Raw genomic sequence first — 26069 nt, forward strand, 5'->3', positions numbered from 1 at the left:
GTTTTTTCCACGGAACCTCTTGAATTGGCATCTGGTTACTACATAATATCAGATAAAAATAGGAACACACACACATAAAGCATATATATCACTCTTCCAATTACCCTTTAAGTACATTGCTCATTAAAGAAAATCAGACAAAGCTTCCACAAAATCAGGTTTTTCAGTAGTTGCCATTTTCACACTAAAGAATAAAAGATGTACATTCACTCATTCATTCATTTATTCAACAACTTTCAAAAAAATACGTAGCTGACTTAAGTATCCACTTACACATAGATGTATATCATCCACCTTGAAGAGCACTATTTTGGAAGACGCCAAGAGCTAGAATCCTGCTTTCAAAGAGTAAGATGACAGTATTACTGTGGGAAAATGCAAAATTTTTAACTAGAAATACCAGTGAGAAACAAGCCTCTTCATCATAACATTAACTCTATCAAAACAATAATATTTCTTCAGTGCAAATAGGAAGGTATACTGTGGTCTGAAGTCACCCTTTGCTACCTTCACTCCAGGACCCTGGGGCCTTCGTAAGAGGTCTGACTTAATAGTATTGTGAGTAATTATTTTTGACATGTATATTTTATTTTTTTCTCCATTAATAATCAGATTAAATGAATGTTCTTTTTATTTCTTCCATTCCTGTTGACCCAGAGAAGATGTCTTAGAGAATGCTGAATGATTTCTTCCTTCAGGATATTATAGTGTTTTAAGAGCTGCAAATTCTAGAGCATGCCAGACAGGAGCTATTTTATCCTTCTTCAGGGTTAATCCTGAGGTTATTTTAATTGACGAAAAAAAAACAAAACAAAACAAAACAAAAAACAACTCTCAACATGGAAAACAAGATAAATTAAGATGAAAACTACCAAAAAACAGTATTTTGTTTTTAGATTTCTTTTCTTTTCTTGTATTGTGAGTACTTCCAAGAGAAGAATGCCCTTGTTTCACACTGTGCTGCAGACGCCTGCCCCTGCTGTCCCTGTCCCCTTCTGCCTGCTCTTCATCCCCAGTCATGCAGCAGAATCACTCGCATTTATCCTTATCATTCAAAACATTTACTCTTAATGCTTCTGATAAAATTTATGAGCTGAAACAATGTTTACTTGTTTTTGACTGAATGCAATACTAAAAAAAGAGGAATCATTATTAATCTGCATTATTAATCATTATTAATCCATTGTTAATACATAATTAAAGTTTAAAAAATAGTCTTTGTTGCATACCTACTATGTGCCTGGGAGAAATAAATAGAGAAACATTCCATTGCAGAAAAGATCATGGGCAAAGTCACAGACACCTGGGAGAAGAATAAACATGTCATGTTCAGGAGAAAATAAGGACAGCCTCCAAGGGAGAAGCAAGCTGCTCGGACAAGAGACAGTGATGAGAGGCAAAGGGCCTTAAAACCTTGGAAAGGAGTTTCTATGAGTCAAAGGCTGGACTGTGGAAACACACTCCTGGAAAATAACTCTCTGTACTAGTTCATCTCAGCCAATCGAAAGATCCAGCATGTTACCTTTCCATGAAAATCAATTAAGAAAGAGAGACTTGACACAGAACTTTCTATTTTGTTCTCTCTCCTCACACACACACACACACACACACACACACTATCAGTCCTTTTCCTTCTGCAGATAAGGCAACATCAGATTTGATGTCTTCATTTGCTTAGGAAGCAACAGGGGCAAAGAGAAGCATAACAAGAACTAGATGAAGAAAGAATGAGAATTAAGAGAATGGCGGCAGTGAAGACAGCAAAGAAGGAATTTTCCTTCTCAAATAAGAAAAAGAAGTAGCGGGGAAGAGTAATGGAAGGTAATAAAGAACAGAATGGAATAAATATCCTAATGGGCTCCTTAACTGAATTTGCGTCTACTCTCAGCCCTGCGCCTGCAGCTGAAGGAAACCCTTGGTAACTCACTCAGCGTGAAGCTACATAGTCATTTTGGTGCAGAGGAAGCAGACAGCGATGAGCTGGCTCTCCCAGATTGCAGCTCTGCCTCAGGATGAAACTGTTCTGATCAACATTTCCCCATCTGGCAGGCAGGCGGCCAAAAGATTGGAGACCTGAAAATGGATCACTGCGTTTTGACTCCCTGCAGCAGCCAATACGTGTAATATAATATTTACACAGTTCAATCTAATATCAGTCATGCTGAGCACCAACCAGTGGAAAATGTTATGTTTTTCATGAAAGAAATAAAAATAAAGGTGACTGCTATGGTAGTATCTGACTCCCAAGGCCCATGCGTTTCACAAATCGCTTTACATTTTCGCTTGATCTTGACTGATGAAAATAATTCCCCACTGTTTGAAAAGCTAAAAACACCAAGACTTTAACTATCACCATTTACTTAGAAAAAGCAGCCTTATATAGTAATAACTTCTTCTAATTTAGAAGACAAGAGTGCGTGGGTGGAGGTTGGGGAGGGACTGAAATGCTCATTAGCCTCCCCCAGGGGCCCTGGCACGGAGTTCTCCCAACTATTCAGAGATCACGTCCTATGTTTACTTACTAGGGGACAATTTATTTTTCTTTTATATTTTCAAAGCACTTGAAATGATTCCTTCTCTTTGTGATGATTTCCATATGCTGTTTCCAATGAAAGGGCAATGGCTTACTCAGTGAGCATAAGGCCACATTCTGAAACCATTAAGTGCCACCTCACAGGGAGAGACCCCGAGGACTGCAGAAGCCCTTCCTATGACACTGAGATCCGGATCTCAAAAAGCACTGCATAGAAGACAGCAGATAAGCCTTCAATTTTATAAAGGTTGGTTAAATAAAATTAGAATAACCACAGATGTGATAGTAGTAACTTTTTAAAAATCCTGAATGTTTCCCATGTGTGAAGTAATTTGCATGTGCAATTTCTAATCCTGAAAACAAGCCTTGGAGATAGGTGCTAACACTATCCCCATTTTATAAATGAGAAAACTGAGGCACAGAGATTAATGTAATCAAAAGAATTAAGAGTTGGCTTGCTCTAAACAGAGCTCAACATAACTATATGCAACTAATTCTTCAGAGCTTGAGGTATTTCCCCTTTTAAAAATCTCTACGGTTTTTAAGGGGGACAATCATTTTATTTGGCCTTGTAAAATATGTAACTTAAGGATTTACTACCTTAAGAAATCTCAGTCAGTAACTGATACTGCAAACATTTTGTGAAACGTAGCATTTTATCAAAAATGAAAAACTGCTCATGGTAAAAGAATCATCACAAATAATTTATTTGGCTTTTGTGCTCTTAACTTACATGCGTATATCTGGAGTACAAGGGACTAGATGACTGCTTTTCTTAATTTCTGAAGGAAATAGATTTGCGTAGAAGACAATTGCTTCCTCCTCCAATTAGAATAATAATAACAATGACAGACTCCTTTATGGCATGATTACTATGTGTCAAGTATTATCTTAATATATAATCTTTGAAAAGTAGCACAAAATATATTAACAGATTCCTTTGGTCTCAGATTCCTAGCCTGTAAAACTGGTGACATTTTTAATCTACAAAAACAGTAATTCCATTACATAGTACCCCACTTTACAGATGGAGAAACTGAGGCTAAGAAAAATGTGTTTAAAGCTATACAGTAAGTGGTAGCCAGCATTAAAATGCTTTTATCCTTTCAAGGAGTCCGTTTCCAAACAATATCTAAATAAGATCACCTCTTTTTTGAAGGAGAAATCAAATTAAGGCACACTCGAAAATATAATAAAATTCTTCTTTGCTCTATGTCTGATATTGAGGTCAAAATAAACAGGATGTATGTATCAAATTCTCTTTGACACTCCTTAAATTCTTCTTCTCTCACTGGGAGAATCAATTTCAGAGGAAGAGGAAAGATGAATATAATTTTTAGCCAAACTTCTACACAGGAGGCGGTGGTAATTAGTCATTTAAATAAAATGTTCTAAAGACTGGTCAGCAGGCTGCTACATCACAAAAAGCTGAAATGGATGAAGAGGAAATACGAAGATGACAGCTCAAAGTTGTTCTCTAGGACCAGAGTGTTAATCATTTAACAGTGGGAAAATAACCACATGGTCAGGGTTCCCAGGAGAGTTTTTCATTTTTATCACTGTGAAAGACTGGACTTCTTACAGCAATTTTTCATGTATATATATGCCAGCTACACTGGCGTCTTTATGGTTCCTTGAATGTGCCAAGCACACTTCTGTCCTAGGGCTCTTGTCCTTGTAGTGCTCTGTGCCTGGAAGGCCTCCCCAACATATCTGACAAGCCAGCTGGAACTCCCATGGACGTTTATTCTCAACCAAAAAACGAGATGGAAATAAGCAATAACTAATGTTTAATCTGCTTTTAATTTATGGATTGACACCAGTACCCTGGTCTAGTCTGGTCCAGAGAGTTATGAATTTCATATAGTGCTTGAGGTGACCCCACCAAACAGGAGACCTCCCAGCAAGGCAGAGGGGAAAGAGTTTCCATCACATGTTCATTCCCTTTCAACATATTGCAATATATTATGTTTTACGGTGCTTGATTAAATGAATTTCCATGTTATTATCCAATTTTCACCCTTACAAAATGACACAAGTTTTAAAAAATTCCTGAAAGGAAGCTATTGATTAAAGATAACATTTACATTTCAGGCACAAGAGAGAAAGAATATGGCAGAGCCCCTCTCCTGTATTCCTTCAGAAACTCTACATCAGCCATGTAGCAAGATTAAACACCATTACTGTTCAGTCATATGTGACAGGTAAGTAAAATACTCAGACTTACTGAGACCATTATTTGGAATATGGACTTATAGCCACTGTTGTTAGAGAGGAACTTCACCTTATTGTGCTCTATGATATTAGCTAATGTTAGTATAATGTCTAGTTAGGACTAAGAAGATATTTAATAACCAAACATCCAGAGCATGAAAAACTTCAAGATTTGTTTTTTCAACAATGGTTGAAGTCAGGCAGTCCTCAGTTTAAAACATTACAGAATTTATTGAGGGAGGGGTAATTAGGTTTATTAATTTTTTTTTGGAGAGGGTACTGGATTGGACCCAGGACCTCATGCATGCTAAGCATGTGCTCTACCTTCCCCCCTCCCAAAACATTACAGAATTTAAACCAAATGATAGTGTATAGAAAATTCCTCATGGATGCATTTAAAAATTGCTAAAATAATGCAATATGGCAATAAACCTAGATCTATTTTTTAATGAGTAAATATCATTGAAGATACAAAGAAAAAAGAACAAGGAAATTGGTGGAAATAATATCAGAACAACCTACATGTTGGAGGAGTTTTGCTGTAAAGTTAGATAAAACAACATATGTTTTCAGTATGACCCAGGCTACAGTATTTTCTAGATTCTATTTCAATACTGAAATAGATGAAGAACTACTCCTTTGGAAAGCCAATAAGGAAGAATACTGGAGGTAAGTTCTAAAAGTAAATAAATTCTTTAATTTAAAAAGAAATCAATATTTTACGGCAAAATGCAAATAAAAACACTGATGAAGTAGCTGCTTTAACAGGGATTAACAAGGAAAAGATTTTTGGGTAAGGTGGTGAAGATGCCTCACATAACATTCATTCAGTGCATTATTTGTAGGCATGTTCATACAGTAAAATAAATTGAGGGTAAAAGTGCAAAAGTGCTGCAGGATATCTTCAATATGATTACTTTTATAAAAACTCATATTTAAATGTATACTGAAATCTATAAAACATGTTGCAATGATACAGGAAGTGCAGGGAGCCATTCAGAACATGTGCGTTGGGCATCCAACTGGCCTCCGCCCTGGACCTGCCTGGACCTGCTGTATGACCTTAAGTTATTTACCTAACCTCTCTAAGGCTCAGTTTCCTTGTCTGTGAAAAAAAAAAAAAGGATAGTTAGGGCCATTGTGAATGAAATAATTCATAAAGCACTTATTCATACAGAAGTTTTTTTTTCATGTTATGGTTATTTTGATGACTATGATGGGGAGGCTTTGAAGTATTTTAAGCAGTGGTATAACAGGTGATTTAGAAAAATCTCTCTGGCAGCCCTCTGTGGCATGAACCTGAGGAATGTGAAACCTGAAACAGGGAGACAGCTAAAGGCCGAGGTAGTTATCTAAGAGACAACTAGTGAGAGCCTGAGCTGAAGCAGCGGGAGTAGGCACACTGAGCAGGACGTGAAAGAGAGCTATTGAGGAGGTAAAGTCAGTACCACCTCAATGCGTTGGCTTTATACCCCTTTAATATGTCTTGAACTAGATGATTAAAAATTCTCAAACATGGTCCCAGTGCTAGAAACGTATTGCTTCAAAAATAAAGTAGCATCTCTTGTTTTTTAAGAAGATGTAGGAAATCTAAGAAAAAAATTTTAATCTATCTTTTAGAAGACAGAATTATGAAAGTTTCTAGTCTGTTTCTATTTCCTAACTTCATTTCCTAAATTACTTGTTTCTATTTCATTTCCTAAATTACTTGTTCCAGAAATAAAAGTTTCAAATAAAACGATTTGACACTAATTTAAAAATTAGTGAAAATACATTTAATGTCAGAACAGAAGTAGGTTTGGTTTATGGACCGCAAAAATCTTTCCATCAGGGTCTGTTTAGGTCCTTCTTTCCCTCTTAAACTGGCTGTTCAAACTACAGTAGATCCAAAAGTATCGTGTGTAGGAGCTTAGAAGACAAACTTTGGAGCCAAACTAGGTAAACCTCAGGTCTGGCCCCACCTACCCATGTGATCTGGAAGTCACTTAATCACTTTTTGCCTTTGTAATGGGGATCTTAAATGGGGTAATCTCACAAGGTTCTCTCATTATATTTAAAAGGTGATTAAAGAAGTGCCCAACACCCTATAAACATCAATATGAGTTTTTTTTTAAATAAAATTATCTCCAGAAGGTGCTGTTAAAGGCAATAATATGTTTGGAGGAAAATGACACTCTGACCATTTATTATAGACTTCTTCTGGAAAAAAATAATCTGGGTCCTAAAAAGGTGAAATTCAAGCCAGGTATTCTTGAATTTTGATAAAAGGAAGGAGTATTTTCTAGGCAGAATCAGATAGAACGTAAACACATAGTTCTGTTCAGGAAAACTCATCCATTATTTTATCAGGTCAGTACCTGATAAAATTGCTTCCAAATAAAAGTGGAAATGCTAGTCATGGGTAAGTAGGATTATAAAAACCAAAGACCAATGGATAGGAAAAGTATTTGTTATATAATCAAGTGACACAATCTTTCATTTATAATGTTTCAAACAGTAAATCCACCACATTTTTTAGTACTTTATCTGAAACACACCAGATTTATACACTAGTTAAGGAAAACTACATCCAGACCATCTTAACACCAAACTCCATCTATATGGCCAATGATCTGCCACATGCCAAGGGAGTACACAAAGACCTTGAAGATACAGTTTGAGGAGACTCTGGCCATCTCTGCTTTTTAACAATAGGAAAAGAATGGTAAATAATTTAGAAAAATAAAGTGCCTAAGGTAATTCAGTACTACAAATATGTTCTCATTGAGGTGGTCAAACAATGAAATATCCCCCAAAGAGCAAAAGTTATTTCTGTTTCTCAGATGAGCTTCTAACTTCATGAAGTTGTTTACTCTTTCAGATCGTTTAATGAAGCTGATGCAGGAATTCTCCAATTCCTTTTACAAAAATCTCATGGCATTTGGTTTCATTACAAATCTGTTAGAATAGATACAATAAACATTTTGGAGTCCATATATTTTTCAGGTTTATGTACAAGTAAACCAGGTCCCTTTCCAGTCTTGCCTCTCATTGCACATAAACCTAGAGAAGCATTTCCTGTAATCTTTGTCCTCAGGCCCATTGAAAGAAGAAATCATCATAAATGTTTCTAAGGATCAAACCTTAGATGGATGACATTCGATTTGATCCAATTCTGTATCAAAGTCACTGCAGTTTTCAGCATTACTAAATGATAGCCTGTTCTCTTACCCTGGCTGATGCAGAGTGGTATGATGCCCTTGCTAGAGGGAGGGAATTAAGATTTGACTTTAGACAGTTTTATATAATTTTTCTGCAAATAAATTTTCTCAGGATCAATTTTTTCATCTATAAACTAAGAGTAACAAACTTTGCTTACCCCACCGGTATCAAATGACATAACATATGTTAGCAGACTTAGACAGTTGTAAGATATACATACATGAAGTATTTTTAGCTAAATATATAAATTAGCTTATATTCTTAAATTAGCTTATATTCTTCACAACACATTAACCAACAGAGGGCGGTAAATTATTTTGGAAGCTAATCTGTCTTTTAAAACCATTACCATGAAAAATATGCAAATCTTATCCAGTTAGATATAATGTGTATGTCCTAGTGATATCACATACTGACTTTTGGTATTTCCAATATGACTTTCTTTTTTAAAAAATTGCCTTAGTTTAATACCAAATAAAAAGTTGAGAGTACTTACTTCTAACTTGAGAGTTCTAGCCTCTAATGGCAAATGTTCAAGAAACACCTCTTTAGACTAACCGAAGGCTATGCATCTGCTTAATAGCAAAACACATCCCAGGTTATTAAAGTACTGATTGACATTCCACAAAAGAAGAAAAGGAAAAAGGAGTAGTTTACATTTTTTCATTAAGTCCAAAGACAGATTTTCATTCATTCTGTCTAGAAACAATAGCTCCAACATGATCGTTGATGGAAATCATATGAGTTGGTGATAAGTTTTCCAGCTAACATACATTAGGTACATGTGATTGATAATATGAACCTGTGTGATGGAACTGATGTTTTTGAAAAGTGTCAGTCATTCAGTTATAAATGTGAAACTGCTTTACGTCTTCCAGTAAGTGCTTTCAACTACAATAAAGCCAAATACCCTCCTTAATAATACTTTGGTCAGATCCCATGCATTTCTGGTGACTTTCAGCTATTAAAACAGTCTAGTCCGATTACAGCTTTGATCTAACGTCTGGCTGTAAGCTCTCTCCCTAAGCACTGTGGCCGGCTTGTGGCTCCAGGAGTCAGCACAGAGAGGAGAGTGTTGTTTGCTCTTTACCTGCCTCCCTCCAGCTCCTCCCAGCTTGAAGGCAAGAAGGTAGACTGGAGAAGGAGGGGGAAGGTAGATCTATTTATTCATAACTGAATGAGGTAGCATTTCTCTCTTTGTTGGTTGTTGTGCTTCTCTGATTAATGTTGAGTGGCCACACTGTCCTCTCTGCAGCTGGTGTCCAAATGCTGGGACAATTGTGTCATTTCTTCTCGGAGCCCTGGAGGGCTTTGCCCTGCATAATTCCCTAACACAGGAAATAGGGCTCCTGTCCAACACTTCTCTATCCCTTCCAAGCCCCCAGTAGTTCTTTAAGCCAGCTTGCACTGCCAGCCTCTGGCTAATAGCTTGGCCTTTCTGGGTAGGCCAAGCAAGATGGCTCAAGTCTTGCCAATGACTTTCTGTGATAGTCATTCATCCACGGGAAATGCAAGGATCCTTGCCTTACCAAATGGGCAAGTTCCTATTCCATCTCTCTCTCTCTGCCTCTGTCTGTGTCTCTTTTTCTCTCCCCACCCTCTGCATCTTTCTCCAGTTTTATTCCCCCCACCTGCTTTTCTCCACCGCCCATTCCACTGCTCACTAGGCAGGCCAACTGCACTGACAAAGAAGACAGCCTACCAGGGATGTTCCTGGAACATTTCCTGGCACATGACAAGAGCCTGATAAATGCAAGCCACATATGGATTATGTCTAGATAATGACAAAGTTCATGCAGAGTCATAGTCATTATTTTATCTCCTTGTCTTTCAACAAACAGTGATTTGTCTTAAAACATGCAATTCCAAAATAAAAATTTTATATAACATGTGCTTAATAGATTTAGCTAGCATGCACGGACTTCTATAAGCATAACTGTTTTTAGAATTTCTAGAAAGTGCCTAAAAATCAATTTTAAAAAACGAAGTGATCAGTCATATTTACTAATAAAGATGTTACTAGCTTTCTGTATAGTAAGAAGTTTTTATCCTGAAATATACATATTCAAACACATCAAAATCTTTCTTATTTTTCCCTTGAGAAATAGCTACGTTTCTTGAATTATTTTATTTAAAACATTTTAGAAAGCTCACTGATGGCACTAAGGGATAAGAATTATGTTATTTGAATATGCTTTGCCTAAACACATTTTTATTCAAACGTTTAAAGAGAGGATATACAATAATAGATGAAACTCATTAAATCCACCTATGCCTCATAAAGTGAAGGATTATAATTTGTCATTTCAGTTTTAATAAAGTTGTTTGAAACTCTGAATTCACTGTAATAAGTACCATACTGGTCTATATTTTTAAAGAAAGCTTACATTTCTAAGCATTAAAACTTGTAAAGGATAAATAGTCTGAACATTTTTTTGTTTATTATTTTCAAAATGCAAGTTATTTCTAAATTGTTCATAAGATTTGTTTGCAAAACAAAAATTTCCCCCCATTTCTTTATGTGGAGATTTTCCAAAGTGATTTTCCAAGAGTACGTCCAGAGAAATAGCCATTTAAGTACATGTTTCAAAAAAAGAAGTTTTATAAAGTAAAAGTGCTAACATGCTTTTATAAAAACATCTGCAAATACACAGTGAGGTTTTATGTTGTAATTATGTCCAGATAAATTTGTTTCTATGGATGATCTCTTGGAAATATACCTTGCAGAATGCTGTCTTATGACCCTGTATTAGAAATGTTTGTTTCCAATCACATGTATTTACAACATAAAACCAGGATTAGGTTAGTGATTATTTGGGCCTTTAAAAAAATTCAGTGTATCTTGAAAACAAATGAATTTTATGGCCTTGAGCTTCAATGCCAATGAAAATTTTTATTATTAATATTTCTGTTAATGATCTTGAAAAGTTGGGGCTTTCCTACCGTTCAGCCAGCCAGTCAAATACTAAAAACTTTTAAACATCTTTCAAAAATGACTAAACATATCACTAGAATGATATTTACTGGGAATTAGAAAGCTATTAAATTTCTGATCATTCTTAATAATAGTAGACTAGTTTTTTTTTTTGCTACTTCAGCTTGTTAAACTTCCCTTTTATACAGAATTATTGAAAATCTAAACACTAGATATTTACAAGCCAAAACTTGTTATCTATAGAACTGCTCTGTAACATACCCATTTTAAGGGGAATGATTTTAAGCACTGTCTGAAGTTTTGTTTGAAAATATTTTCTTTAATTCCCAAATTATTCTTCTGTGTGCTCTTCAAAAGTGTGAGCATTTTGTTTGCCAGCAACTATCCCCTACCCAGCCTTTCTGTCTCTTGCCTCTACATCCTCCTACTTGGAGGTAACTTGGCTCTAATAAGTTTCACCAATCATTGGAAGAGGAGAACGTCCATGCCAAGCAACATACACTTCACCTTGAACCTAGTAAGAGACCAGTACTAGAACTGAGTTGACTTAATGTTTTAAATATAAAACAGTGATCCCAGTGAAGCCACGGCCTTGACAACATAAGAAAGTGACAAGCACTTTGTTCCAAGGGTTTTCTAGAATAAATAATGTGAATATAAGAAATTAAATATAGTGTTTTAATTAAGGAAAAACTAGACCAAGAAAAGTGGGCATTGCCATAATAATTTAGAAATTACATCTTCTTTAGAAGGCTCTCTAGTCACTTTTTACACATAGAAAAAAACTATATACTATCATCTTTCTCTCTTTTACACACACACAGTAATTGAGGAAAACATCCAGATGCTTTCATAATGATATTTTAAAATCAATAACTTTAGCTATCATATCAAACTAAAAAATTAAAGCAAACATCCTGAAGCTTTAATATAATGCTCTTTTTAAAACTAAAAATATATTTCCTAGGTATTTGAGGAAAGATGATTTGGGGGAGAGCAGAACTGAATTTTCTGACCTTCATACAGACTAATAGCTTCTCTGAATCCTGGTAATAGAGATGCTATCCGCAGAGAAACGCCTCCAAAGCCCCCTTCACTAGCAATTTGCTTCAATTCTTCAAAAAATCGCCACACAGTGGTTCCACTTTGAAATAAGCACGTCAAGAACTCAGGAGAACCCACTACCCATTCTAAAGATCTGGCCGTGAACGAGCCACCAGAAATCATACCTTCTAGCCACTTCTATCCCTACATTTTAACTGGTAGGCAAGTGGTTTAAAACTGTACACTAGTAGGGCTGTAGAAAACTAAGCAACACAGAACCTCAGCAATAGTAAAGTCTAGTTTCCTCCACACTTCCTCCTTTCCCACCCTACTCAAAATCTTTGTCTCTCTTTCCCTTCTACACACACACATACCCGCCTAGGTGAGTCAGAAAGGGTGATTTCTCTCAGGCCCGGCCACAGGATAGATCAGAGCTGGAATTAGAACCCAAATCTCAGGAATGGGAGCCAGCCAACTGCTTTCCTAGACCCAGCAAAAATCCACTCAGTCTCATGAATCTACATATGCTGAATTACGCATTAATATTTTGTCTGATGTTGCCTGCCATTGACTCCTAAAGAAGCACAGTGAAACCTACCACCTTTCTGTACCCTTTAATCACTCTGCCAGTTCCAAGCCGAAGTCCCAAGGCAAATTACTTAACCTCTCTAGGTTCTTTTCTCATCTAAAATTAGCAGGTTGAACTGGGGATCTCTGAGCAGCTTTCTGGTTCTAAAAATTTCTGCTTTTCATCTCCCATTTTATGCTTCATCCTTGATGTTTGAAATTTTCACTAGGTGGCAGGATTCCACCATCGCATTATGAAAGAATTTTCCGATGGAAACCTGCGAGCAGAAAATTTCAAAGAAATTCCTTTCTTCACAGTGAACATTTTTTAAAAAACAAATAAAAAAGCCAAAGGAAAAGAAGAATAACTACAAAGTCCCGTGGTCCATATATTTCATAAAGATCTAGAACTATTTTTAACGTAATTATAAAATAAAAATTTAATCAAACGTGTTCTTTCATGTAGTACTCCAATTTAGTATTAAAATCAGATAAAAGTCTGCTTATTTTCATGCATTTAAAATTGTGTTTTAACTGAATCACAATTAGACCGTATCAGACCCCCTCAAGCAAACCAGTAAGCATTCTGAACTAAAAACAGCAATCTAAGAGAATCAAAAACATCTAAAATACTTTAAATCACTAATAGATGCATTTCAAAGTTAACTCTAAGTTACTTAACAATATATTCCCAGTGTCTTTGAGTTTTTATTTTGAGGATTTAACAAGAAGAATACACATGATGGAACAGAGTACGTGGATTTTTGCATTTATTTGCCAAAACCTTAAAAGAATATTCTTCAAATCGATTTTATGACATCTTCATCACATTTTAAAAATTACTGCCCCAATTTTGCCTTCTCCTGAACGCTGTATTATAATAAATGTCATTACCAACCCTTCATAAGAGTCCTCAAAATAGCCAAGCCAATTGGTTATGCCGAACTGAGCATTTCTTCTCTGCTAGAGCCAAGCAAAGAGACGTGAAACAATAACGTAGCTGTATATTCTAATATTGCCTAGAAGAAACGTTCCCAAGTGTCTTGCTGGTTGTCGGAGAAGCTGATTAACTAGGCTTTTCCTCAGCTGATAAATATAGCGCTCTTTTTTCCCCTATTAATTGCTGGTTAATTACATAATGCTGTATGTTACTCTCCAGAGTTTCTTTGGGGAAAAAACAAAACGAACAAAAACACCTAGAAAAATTCTATGTCCGCTCCAAAATCAAACTTATATACGGACTTCTGCATTAGAACTTGAAAAAACCAACAACAGGTTGCTTTCATGCCTTCCTTCCCAGCCCAGATCGGTGATAACATCTCTTCGGTTGTCCTACCTTAGCAACTTGTAAGGGCTGCTGCTGCTCCTTGCCACCTTGCAGTCTGAACCCCCAGGGCGCCCCTCCGGTCATGGAGATGCAGATAAAATCCCCCGTGCCCATTTTCTTCTTTTAATTGGGTAGCATGAAGAGCTTGAAAAGACAGATGAAGCCTGGGTGCGGCTGAGGATGTGCACTCAGCCTCAGGCTCCCGCCAAGAAGGCAGGACTGGGGCGCGCGGAACCTCCGCTGGAGCCGCCGCCGCCGCCGCCGCCGCCGCCCCGGCAGCCGCCGCGAATTTGCTCTGCTAATAGGATCATTCACAAAGCGGCAGAGGCGCTAGAGGCATGGAGGACACAGCCCACTCTTGCGTCACGCTCCTTTGCTCAGCCCACCTTCAGGGAATGGAAAGAGCCTCACACATAGGACAATGTCCCCATTTGGGGCAAGATGGGGGCGGGGGAGAAAACCAAAGTTCTCTAGCTCAAACTGATTAAATCCCAGCACTGGAAAAAAAGTATGATAGGAAAACTTCCACTTAATAATTCTATAAATAGTAGAGGACACATGAAGGTTTTAACCTCCAGGTCACGAGTGACATCCTAAAACAAAAGCTCTGAGAACTCAACTACTAGAGGATTAGATTCTCCAAAATGAATGTTTTGAGAATTACCACATTGATGATCAAAACAGACAAAAGGGAGTTAAAGTGGGTTAAATTACTATTTTCCCAAGCTTTCACTGACTGCAGCCTGCAGAACTAATCCCATAAGAAGAGGAAATAAAAGAAAGCAAAACATTTATTTAAAAAAAAACCTTTGTCCTCTGAAAAGTACTTTTCTGAACTGGTGTGTGTATATAATCAGAAGAAGGAGGAGAAGAGAGACAGACAGACACAGAGAGGGAGAGCAGCTTTTCCCCTGGAAACTGCATTTTTATAACTAAATCTGTTGCATGGTTTGGAGTACTTTAAATTTAAATAAGTGTTTCATTTTCTTCCTTCCTTAGCAGAAGGAAACTTTTTAAACCTGCATAATCAGCCAACTGCATACGATGTCACTAATGTTTCTTATTTTTATAGTCTCTCATCATGTGTTCTGAGTCTGGGTGGTCCAATATAAATGTTGATTTTACATGTGGTCCAAAATACTTCAGTGTTTTAAATCTGAATACAGCCTACCAAAAATTGTACAATGGAACATTTTTATTTTCCCATAATTCTTTTATTTTCCATGACATTCATCTACATAAAAACACACTAAATAAAGAAGAGCCTGGGAAAGTTAGTTCATGTTACATGTGGCACCAGACCAGTGACTTCCAAACCCTCTGCTTGTTTCAGTACTAGGAGGCGTTATACAGTGAACATTTACACAGCCCTGCTCCAAGAACCCAAAAGTGTCCATTTATTTGTGCCTCATCACTGGAGTAAGGATGGACCATGTAATCAGAGACTGCTGCACGGGAAGAGACCCTCTGAAGGTCATGAGAACCAGACTCTCATTCCAAGTTTGATTCTCTTCAGAAAGGTGAATTGACTTTACCAAAAATCTTTCTTTCAAAAAAAGAATTTTTCAAGTGACGTCCTAAAATATGAACTCTGAGAGCAAAAGAAAAAGAAGACTTTTTACATTCGTTCTTTGTGCTTTCTCCTGTCTCTGCTCCTCACCCACTCCTGTCTAGCTTCTGTCCCTAAAACAGGAAAAGTTCTCAGCAAGGTCACTTATCACATCCTTGCTTTTGTGTGGCACTTGTCTCATGGACCATGTCCTGCTTATATTATGTTTTCCCTTAGGCTTCCAGGACACAACATGCACTTGGCCGTCCTCTTGCCTCTCTAACCACTCCTTTCTTGCCTTTGGCAGTCCTTGGCCTCTACTCATCCATTAAGCATTGGTGTTCTGTGCCAGGGCTATGTCCTGGTCCTCTTCTTTTCTTACTTCACACCCTTTCTGTGGGTTCTCTCATTCACCCCACAGAATTTAACCTTCCCCCTCAATCCCAAATCCCTTTCCTTAACTACAGGCCAATATATCCAACTGCCTATTAAACCTCATTTTATGTGAATATATCACAGAATTCTACAAGTCAATATATTCAAAATCAAGTTTATTATTATTATTTGGGGATTCTCTCTCCTCCTCCTACGTTCTCCATCTCAGGGTAATTGACTAACCCATTACCTTTTTCTTATGCTTGATCCTCTTCAACCCTGACTCAGATGTAAAGGTGATACTAGAGGCTGGAACTGGAGCAGCCATACTGTGACCATGAGGTAAAGGCAAGGATAACAACAAAGACTCCATCCTGACTGAATTACTGCCAATAGCTGCCCACCTCCAATCTTCTTACTGTGCAAGAAAAATAACCCATTTTGTTTAAACTGCTATGGGTACAGCTTATGATGGAAGCCAGCACATTTCTAACTGCTATACTCAATGAATGGCTCCTTCATCCAGTTCCCCAAGACAGAGAACCAGGAACTAACATATTGCTATAATTTAATGAAGATTTATTTGGTGTCAGGAACTTGACATATAATATTTTATTTATTTATACATTTATCCTCAAAGAAGCTATGATAGGTAGTTATTAGTGTCTCTCTTTTCTGGTAATTAATTCAGTCTTAGGTCCTAGGTGGTAGAGTCAGGATTTGAACCTTTGCCTACCTGAATTCAAAATATCTCTTCTAATCATTGCTATCCTATCTCCAGGCCTTATGTATTTTCTTATACTTATCTTATGCATCCAATTACTTATTTAGACCTATGCTCCAACTTCTAAATAGATTGCAAATTTGCCCCTTCATCCCATTTTCACTGGTATGATTACTTCTGTGTCTGGGCTAGACTTCAACAACCTCTTAACTAGCTTCTCTGTCCCAGCCTTATTTCCACCCTCAATTCATTTTTCGCTCTATAGCCAGGGTGAAATTTCTGAAATGCAATATCTACCCTATTTTCCCTCCATTTAAAGTCTAAGTTTTCTCAGAAAAGTCAAAGTTTCTTTATATATATAACACTTTCTGCCTCCCACTCCTCACTTCTCCCACCTCATCTCTCACCTTGAATTTTATGATTCAGACACACAGAACTACTTTTAGTTTCTCTAACTTGCTTTGTTTTCCCATCTGCTAAGGCATTCTTCCAAGCTGTCTAGTTCTCACCCACACATAGATCACCTGATAATTGCTACTCAATTTTTGGCCTCAGACTGGATAGCATGTTTTCCAGGAAGCTTTGTCTAACTCTCTTCCTCAGTGTTCAGATTAGGTGCTCCTTCTGTGTCCTGTATTTTTCCCTCTCATCCCAATTGTCCCTTAAAATGAATCCTTCACTCTGTGAGATTAGGGGTCATTTCTGATTTTTTCAGAGTTGTATCCCCAAGTCTAATATAGTTCCTGACACCTAATTGGTGTTCAATTAATATGAGTAGAACAGAAAAAATAGGTAAGATTTCCCAGAATAAAGCAGAGAAAAGAAAGGCAAAAAATTCTCATTTCTTTTCTTTCTCTCCATTTCATTTGACTTGGAAAAACCTGAAACAGAGCAAAACTCTTAATTACACCACTTAGAGACCATGTGAAGTAGGTGTGACTGCCTCCCTAACATTTTGCCTCTTCCCCCTTAGTAGCTACTGGGTGGGGACAATTGATCCTACCACCCCAGCAGCATGGATGAGCTAAAGCAATCAGGGTAACCATTCATCCTTAACACACAGAGATTAGTTCAGGAATGGGTACAAGCCTAAGCCTGAATCAAGGACATTTCCTTAGCCCCAGTAATTAATTCATAGATGGTCTAACCACAGGGAAGCTCAAGACTTTTCCAGGTAGCTGTCAGGGCAACATCCTCTCCACCCCACCCCTCGTGGACATTGACAGCAACCAATAGAGGAAGCCAGTGTGAGGATGAAACCATCACAAGGTTGTGGTGGCAGAGAGTCTTCCATGGGCCTCTAGCACTCTGTATAACTTTCTAGGTGTGTCAGAATTCAAGGTCTTAATCCTTCTTTTCCTAAGCTATTTCTCAGGGTTTTGTTTGCAGAAAGTAACCTTGAGAAATGTGGTAAATTTCTCAATCCGGGAGAAAGAGCAAGTTTGCTAGCTGATTGTTAGACAAAAACAAAATAAAAGCAATGGATTGACTAACTCTAGTGATCCTTAGCTGTTAGATGCAAACCAAAACTGTGTGTGTAACATCCACCTGGGTCATATCATGTCAACCCTGTGGAGTTTGAGGCAAGATGAACTGTTGTAAACATACTAGTGGTCGCAATGCTTGTTTTGCCCTGAGTAATAAAGCTCTTTGTCTCTACTCAAGATAGTCTCACATCTGCTTTCAGCATCCATGAAACAGTAACAGCGTAACTTAGTAGCTTGCAAGGAGGGTGAAATCAAATCCCAGATCCAATGGGGTGAACCTAAGACACTAGTAGAGAAATAGAATCAGAGCCCTGGTGAAACAACACACAAGCCTGTTTTTTATTTTATTTGAGATTTAAGAATCAAGTCAAGAGAAAAAAAATTATTAAGAGAAAAAAAGTGACTTAAATGGTTTTAAAAATGATCTTTTTAGACTAACTCTAACTCTATGCTATTTAAATCATTTAACACTATCAGATGTTGTTTTATACTACCATTCATTCATTCATTCATTTGATTTTTCATTCGGCAGATAATATTTACACTATCTTTCTCAATTTTGACAGCAAGGTAAGATTTCTGAGCCTAACGTGAACTGGGAAGGCATATTATGAAGCAAAAATATTCCATTAGGAATAACTTATTCTGCAATAATTTCACATTAGCTATCCATGCCTACCTCCTGCTTCTTTTTTATTTTTCTAATTTTTCACTCAAAAATATCATTACTTTCCATTTTGAGCTAATGTCTGTGATCGCTTTCTAATTATTCAAAAACCTAGAAGTTATTCTTCATTATGAATAACATAGTAAAATACTATTTTGGAGAAAAATAAAGCATCACAGCAAAAGGAATAAACATTTCTTTTGGTTTCTGATCACAATTCCAATGTGTACCTGTGGAGGGGGGGTTCCCCATACCACCAACAAACAATTCTCAGGACACCAGCAGCAGTTCAACTAAATTCTGACACTATCTACCAGGAGATAAGGGCTCAGGCCCACATGACCGCCCCCCACCCCCATTCACACACACTGCAGACATCAGTTGCAGCCCCAGGTTATCATCTTTGCTTCTGACAAACTAACTATAGATCAGAGGTTCCAAAGACTCCACTCCTTGGGGTTGATTAATTTGCTATAGCAGCTTGCAGAACTCAGGGAAACACTTGTTTACATTTACCAGTTTATTAAAGGATGTAATAAAGAATACAGATAAACATTCAGGTAGAAGAGAAGGGTAGGACAAGGTATTGGGGCGGAGCATGGGACTCTCGTGGCCTTGTCCAGGGCACCACTCTCGCAGCATCCCCATGCGCTCACCAACTCAGACGTTCTCTGAAGTCTATCTTTTGGGGATTTTATGGAGGCTTCATCACATAGACATGATCAATCATTAACTCCATTTTCAGCCCTTCTCCCTTCTCAAGAGAATGGAGGGGCGTGGCTGAAAATTCCAAGCTTCTAATCATGGTTCTGTCTCTCCAGTGACTAGCCCTCATTCAGGAGCTATCCAGGAACTCACCCACAGTCGCCTCATTAGAACAAAGGCTTGCCTACCATCCAGGAAATTACAAGGGTTTCAGGAGCTCTGTGTGAGGAACAGAGGTCAAATACCAATATCAGAACTAGTGTTCTTATCACTTAGGAAATTACAAAGGTTTTAGGAGCTCTGTGTCAAGAATGGGAGGCAAAGACTAATACATATGTTCTGTTATCTCACAACATTATTGTAAAATTATGTGAAATTTAGAATGACCAAAACTGGAAAAATGCACCATAATTTCAATATCTAAACCAAACTTAATGTTTTCTTTACTTTTGGGCCACCAAAACTTGATGCTTATTAAAAGGCCTTAAAAAAAAGTAGCAGGCATCTTACAACATTAGCTAATCTATTTATGTGAGTTAAATTCCAACGAATCACCAAATGAAGCCACATGGATTAAAGTCCTTGTAGGACAAGTATATATTAAAAGTTTCATTTTCAAAAAGCATACTTTATAAAAGTGGCGTGTGTGCGTGTGTGTGTGCATTTTAGGACAATGAAGATGGAGTTAAATAAACTTATTAGAAAAAAAATAGTTTTAGGCATCTGATTTTTCCAAAACATTGGAGGTCGTTTATCTGTAAGGTCAGGGAATGAAATACAATGTTATGACTCATGATGTCTGCTAACTATATATCATTTTGCTGGTTATGTTTTTGCTGATAAATATTCCCTTTTTTTGCATTTCAGATAGTACTGAAACAGCAGAAAAAGTAAAGATAATTTTTAAGAAAAAATGTAAGGTAATGTCAATGAATTATCAAAGATGAGATTTACATGATATCTTCTGTATCTTTATTGTTGTCATTGGTGGGGCAGTGGGGTGAATAGGTTTATTTATTTATTTTAATGGAGGGACTGGGAATTGACCCCAGAGATAACAGACCTTTTTCTAGGTGTTAAAAAATACATCTACAGATGATGGATTTGATGGTAAACATTTGTGAACTCATATTTAACAGTTATGCAACTCTCTGACTATTGGAGAATCACTAATGCATCATCTGCTGGCCTCGCTAGGGCCTGCTGCCACTCGAGTATTTGTGTTGTTTCCTGGAATGCACGTGCATGAAATGCCATGTGAGCAGGTGGTGTGGGGGCTCTGCGGCATTCCAGTGCAGGCGACAAGGAGCCCTGTGAAAGAAGACACCCTCAGGCCCTCCTGAAAGCATTTTCCCTGCTCATTTACGTGCCCGTTCTTGCTTTGAGGCTGAATGTGGTTTGGGGAGAAACCAGCTCTGTTATGAGTGCTGGTGATTGCAGGGCCTTGCAGAGCTAAGGAGATGCGTGCTAGCAACTCCGACCTTTTCTCAAAGCCCAGAGTTGCTGCTTTGCCCAGCCTTACAGCATGAGGGAGGATATTCATTTGCTAGGCCTCCATTACAAAGGACCACAGACTGGGTGACTTCAAGAACAGAAATTTATTTTCTCACATTTCAGGAGGCCAGAAATCTGAGATCAAGGTGTCAGCAGAGTCTTTTGAGGCCTGTCTCCTTGACTTGTAGATGGCTGTCTTCTCCAAGTATCTTCACATAGTCTTCTCTCGGTACCTGCCTGTATCTTAATCTCCCCTTCTTATAAGGACTCCAGTCATATTGGATTAGAGCCCACCCTAATGACCTCATTTTAACTTAGTTAACCTCTATAGCCCCTATTTCCAAAATTCTAAGATACTGGTGGGTAGGACTTCAGTGCATGAATTTGAGAGGATAAAATTTAGCCCCTAACAGAGAGGCATAGCATACAGACAGCCAAACTGCAAGTTAGTTTCCTTTTCCAATACACAAGAATTTATAGAGTATGTGACAGGATAATTTTTGAGATTTTGATAGTTGTGTTTGCTCTTAAGATTTCTCCTTTCTTCTTATTTCAAGAAAGTAGTCAGACCTTTACAATTTCCTTAACTCGAGGATTTTCTGAGCAGAAACAGAAGGTGTTAACAGCGATTCACAGTCTTGTAAGGTCTAAGTGCCATAAAATTATTTTGCAAGGTATCCCAGAGCAGTGCCCTTGAGAAAAGCAGGGGAGGCTGTTAGTCCTGACTGGGAGGGTCTAGTGGTCTGTGGGTCTCTCGAGGAGTGCAGACTGCCATGCTGCTGTCAGGGAAAGAAGGGCAAGGCCTCAGAGGGAAACAGCTGCAGGGTCTTTTAAAGGTAGATGTGGCAGGAGCCGGGGGTGAGGGGGTATGTCTCAGTGCTAGAGCACATGCTTAGCATGCACGAAGTCCTGGGTTCAATCCCTAGTTCCTCCATTATGAAAATGAAGAAATTTTTTTTTTTTAAAAAAGAATGAAATGAAAGGTTTAGCTGCTGGACACCAATAGCAGGGCTCCTTCTCACATGCGTGTTACAGAAGCTGCAGTTGGGGCCTGTCTGCTGGTCAAGACCATGGACAGTCCGGTGACTGATGACCTGATCCTCTATTGCAAACCCCTGGAAGGAAGGGGCCCTAACCATACCCGAGACTGGCTTTCTGCCAACCCAGTGAAATGGGAGACTAGAGTTGGAATAACTTGATTACAATGATAAAACCATATTCATAGCTAATTAAAAAGATACTTATGCACTTTTGAGCTTATAGTTCATTCATTCATTCAAAAATCATTGGAATGAATGTGTGCCAGATGCTCTTCTAGGTTCAGATGGTGTAGCTATAAGAACCTCAGGCAAAATTCCTCTCTCTCGGAACCTACAGTTTACTGGAAAAGCCAAACAATAAATAAGTAAACAAGAGAGCTTCAGAGAGAAAGGAGAGCTAAAAAGAGAGAGGAACAGGGTGACATGGCAGAGTAATGGGAGTGATACCCATGGGAGATCAGAAAAGGCCTCCCTGAGCTGAGACACAAATGGTAAGGAGATGGTTATTTGAAAGGCAGGAAGAATGAAAAGAAGGGCAAAAATAGTCCTTATCAATACAAAAACGAGATGGAGATTAGTGTAGCTGAAGTGTAGTAATGTGAACCCATTCCTGGAGAATCTTTTATGAAGTTAAAGAAGCAGAAGCTCAAGACCCACCCTTCCAAGATCCCTTCCAAGGCCCCAGAAGGAACACCAACAACGTGTTCACATGTTCATATGCCTTTGTAAAATCTGCCAAAGTAATATACTTGAACTGAATTTGGTGAGGATTGTTGTCTTTTTTCACTCCAACTTCCCAGCCAAGTGGTGGTGGAGTACCCATGAGCATTTTTGGAATCCAGCTAAAGGGAAGATGAGTTGAAGATTTGTTCCTCTTGGTTTTGATGGAATATGTTTATGTAGTTCTCAGTTACATTCATGTCAAGTTATTGCCAGCTGCGCCAGCCTAGGAATGAACAGCTCCCAGGCATACTCCCACCATTTGTTGTGCCGATTCACCTGGTGTGGAAACACTGAAGGGCAGGGTCAGAGATCTTGTAACATCGACCCATTCTAAGATGCTGCCACTGTAAGTAGTTGGGCAGTAGAGGAGACACATAGGCTGAAATGTACAGCACCACAAACTAGTCTGTGGAAACTTTTTCAATAGCTAAACATAAAAATCTCCAGTGAAGAATCTGTTTCTTATTGATGCCTACTCAAATTCAAAGGTGTCTGCTTTCAGGAATTTGTTAGATAATGCAGCACAAACAGTTATAAATGCACCATGTATTTTTTTTTACTATTATATATGAAAAGTAGAATTTATCAGAATTTCTATGTTTATGGGCATAAACCTAGAGCCATGTTACAGTGCTTACATGAAAAGTCTCATGTAGTATGCAACCCAGTTATCACTCATAAAAACTAACATCAATTAACCGTGCCAGAGGCTAATGGAAAAAATGATATTACAAAGTTATTGTCATATAAACAAGAAATCACAGAGAATTCAACCAAAAATGTAGGGGGGAAAGGTGATTCAGTTAAATAATAAAATATCGTTATTTATCTGGATTTTACAGTGTTTGTAGTAGTTATCAGCTAATTTGTGTGGGGTTTTTTCATAGATAATACTAATACTTTTTGGAGTTTCATAATTTAGTTATCTCTCTTCTGATCTTTTCATTTTTCATCAATCTTTTTACCCCCTCTCTAACTTCATAGCATTACAAGGTAAATTAAAATGTCTGCTTAGCCCTTAGGCTTCTGGAAGGTAATAAAATTTAAAATAGACTTACATTTACAGTGACAAAATATCTAAAGTTGCAAGAGTAGTATTAAAAATGCCTAGTAAATAAAATAAATAATGCTGATGAGATTCTTGAGTGAAGCCTTATATTGAAGAACCAAATTTTAGATAATTTTAGGTAATCTCTTAAGTTGGGAATCACTTTTAACCTATGAAGCAGAAATTTAATTCAAATTCCTGCATTTGTTGCACCAAAGTGATGCTTTCCAGACTAAACCATACTGTGCTGTTAACCTGTCACGAGTTTGCTATCTACCCTGCCTTTAAAACTGCTTTAACTCATTTACTTAACAAATGTTTATTATTTCTAATGTTATTATTTATTATTTCAAATGTTCTAAGCATGAGGGATATGGAAATTAACAAGTCAGATGAGGCGCGTGCTTTCTAGAAACTCATATCTTAGTAGGCAAGAGAGACAACAAAGACAAATAATCCTATGTTTTGTCTGAAAGTGATAAGCACAATGAAGAAAAATAAAGCTGTCAGTGTGAGGTAGGGAGAGACTGGCTACTTCAGGGGAAGCTTTCTGTTGTGAGGAGGTGATATTTGAACAGAGACCTATCCTGTGTCGTTGCAGTAGTGGTGACTGGCACTGCTTATTTAAATCATAAAAATATTTGACTGAGCAAGAAACCATACGTCTACTTTCTTCAGAGGCAGCACGGGTGGTGGGGAGAGGTAGGAGCTGCGTGTGAAGTCAAACCCCAGCCCTGCTGCTAGCTTCTGTACAGCCTTGGGTGCATCGTTTGTCTTTTCTGAACCTTGGTATTCTCCTCTTTGGAAGTTGCTCTGAGCAGTAAATGAGATGTTTCCAAACACTTGTTTTTTAAGCAAATTTTAAACAAGTGCCTGGCCCACAGTAACTTCTTAATAAATTTTTCCTTTCACCCTTCTCTTTGCTTTCTAAGACGATCCTTTCTGGATGGAAACACAGATGCCTTAGCTGAAAGTTTTTGGAAGGAGACAGCTTTTTATTGCAAGTCAGTGCAACGGACTTCCCACAAAAGTGAGGAATTTCCTGGGAAATTGCTAATTATTTGCAAGGCAGCTGGCAATAACTAAGCAGAGGGAGGGTAAAATGGCCATCACTGAGTTTGAGAGCAGGTGTTCAGCTGACCGGATTTCATTACACTTCATAACCCTTTGGAATCAAGACAGGCCTGGATTTGTGTCCTGGTTCTGCCAACCACTAGCTGGTTACCTTGGCTTCCATGCCTCAGTTTCCTCCTACATGGAAAAGAAAAGGCTGCTGTGAAGCACTGATGATGCTGGTGATGCTCAGCACTGTGCTGGAGTCAGGAGGCACTCGGTTTATTTGGATGTTATTGTTATTAGTAGTGGTTTGTCACTTTTTTAACTCAGGATGTTTTCCCATTCACAATCCTACCATGAAGTAGTAGAAATAGCATCATACCCTTTAACAGAACTGTGAAATGAGGTCCTGAGAGAGCATGGTTTCACCTGTAGTTTCATCCACGACTGGGATTGCATTTCAGTCCGAACTCCCCAGCATCTAGAATAGTGTCTGCAACTCACTAGGAGCTCAAAAATGTTCGTTGATGCATTGACTATCCTGTCTCCCACTTTTTCCACTGGGCTTCACATCTGGATATAATGGAATTGCTAGACCAGACAGGGATTTGGGAGATTCTTTTTCAATCCTTCAAACAGGGGAATCCCCCTGGCCTTCCAACGTGGCGAGTGAACCAACTTCTACAGACCTTGGATTTTGAGTTTTCTGAAGATAATAGTAGCTGCTCAGTAAATACACATGAAATGAAATTGCATAGAATCAAATTGAATTAAATGGAAACACAGTAAACGCAAACTTAAAACTAACATATTAAACCTGATTTGGACTTTATTTCCAGATTTCAACTTTTGTCGACCAACAAATGGAGTGACAAGGAACAATGCTTTTTTCATCTTTCATAACTTTCTCTTTGGAATCTTGAAGCGGTTATAAAGCCCCACCAAGTAAGTGTCATTTTCTAGACCCTCTGGGGAGAGGGAAACGTGGCAGCCAGGTGAAGCAAATTGCCTGAGGTCACCCTGGCATCAGTGAAAGTGCAAACCAGACTCAGAGCCCTCTTACCCCACCAGTGGTGCACAGAAAAAGCTATATGGAGGACACTTAGGCCATTGCCCTGACCACATATTCAGGGGGTTTTCCTGCATTTTGTTTTCCAGCACTTTGGCAAACCTGGCCTTAAATATCTCTAGGGATAGCATTTCCTTCCACTTTCCTTCTTCCCAACTTGGGTAATGATGCCAGCATCCAAAAGCTTCAACTGCCAGGAGAAGTTTGTCCATCATTTAAAGTGTAACTTCCAGATCTCTTTTCCTATTTCTATTCTCCTTATTACTATATATTTCTTCGTTTTTTAGTGTTGATATTAGTAATGATTAGGA

General features: G+C 38.0%; 1 protein-coding gene and 1 long non-coding RNA gene across 7 annotated transcripts in view; one reads left to right on the forward strand and one right to left on the reverse strand.

The window, feature by feature from the left end:
* The window catches only part of SYNPO2 (synaptopodin 2), a 156533-nt gene extending 142406 nt beyond the window's left edge, over nucleotides 1-14127 (reverse strand). For 2 of the 4 annotated variants that reach the window (XM_045514980.2, XM_045514979.2), the window contains exon 1: nucleotides 13831-14116. In XM_045514980.2, the coding sequence (XP_045370936.1) occupies nucleotides 13831-13935 (105 nt within the window). In that variant the 5' untranslated portion in view covers nucleotides 13936-14116. Of the gene's footprint in view, nucleotides 1-13830 lie in introns of all 4 variants that reach the window. The other 2 variants (XM_074341512.1, XM_074341515.1) reach the window with 2 other exon arrangements.
* The window catches only part of LOC105067132 (uncharacterized), a 280700-nt gene that overhangs the window by 239754 nt on the left and 14877 nt on the right, over nucleotides 1-26069 (forward strand). The window contains exons 9-13 of one of the 3 annotated variants that reach the window (XR_006724082.2): nucleotides 2616-2780; nucleotides 4628-4737; nucleotides 15155-15341; nucleotides 20196-20248; nucleotides 25529-25634. This is a non-coding gene — a long non-coding RNA (uncharacterized LOC105067132). The remainder of the gene's footprint in view (nucleotides 1-2615; nucleotides 2781-4627; nucleotides 4738-15154; nucleotides 15342-20195; nucleotides 20249-25528; nucleotides 25635-26069) is intronic. The other 2 variants (XR_012499166.1, XR_012499157.1) reach the window with 2 other exon arrangements.

This window comes from Camelus bactrianus, chromosome 2 (genome assembly GCF_048773025.1).
Source record: "Camelus bactrianus isolate YW-2024 breed Bactrian camel chromosome 2, ASM4877302v1, whole genome shotgun sequence".
Lineage (NCBI taxonomy): Eukaryota > Metazoa > Chordata > Mammalia > Artiodactyla > Camelidae > Camelus > Camelus bactrianus.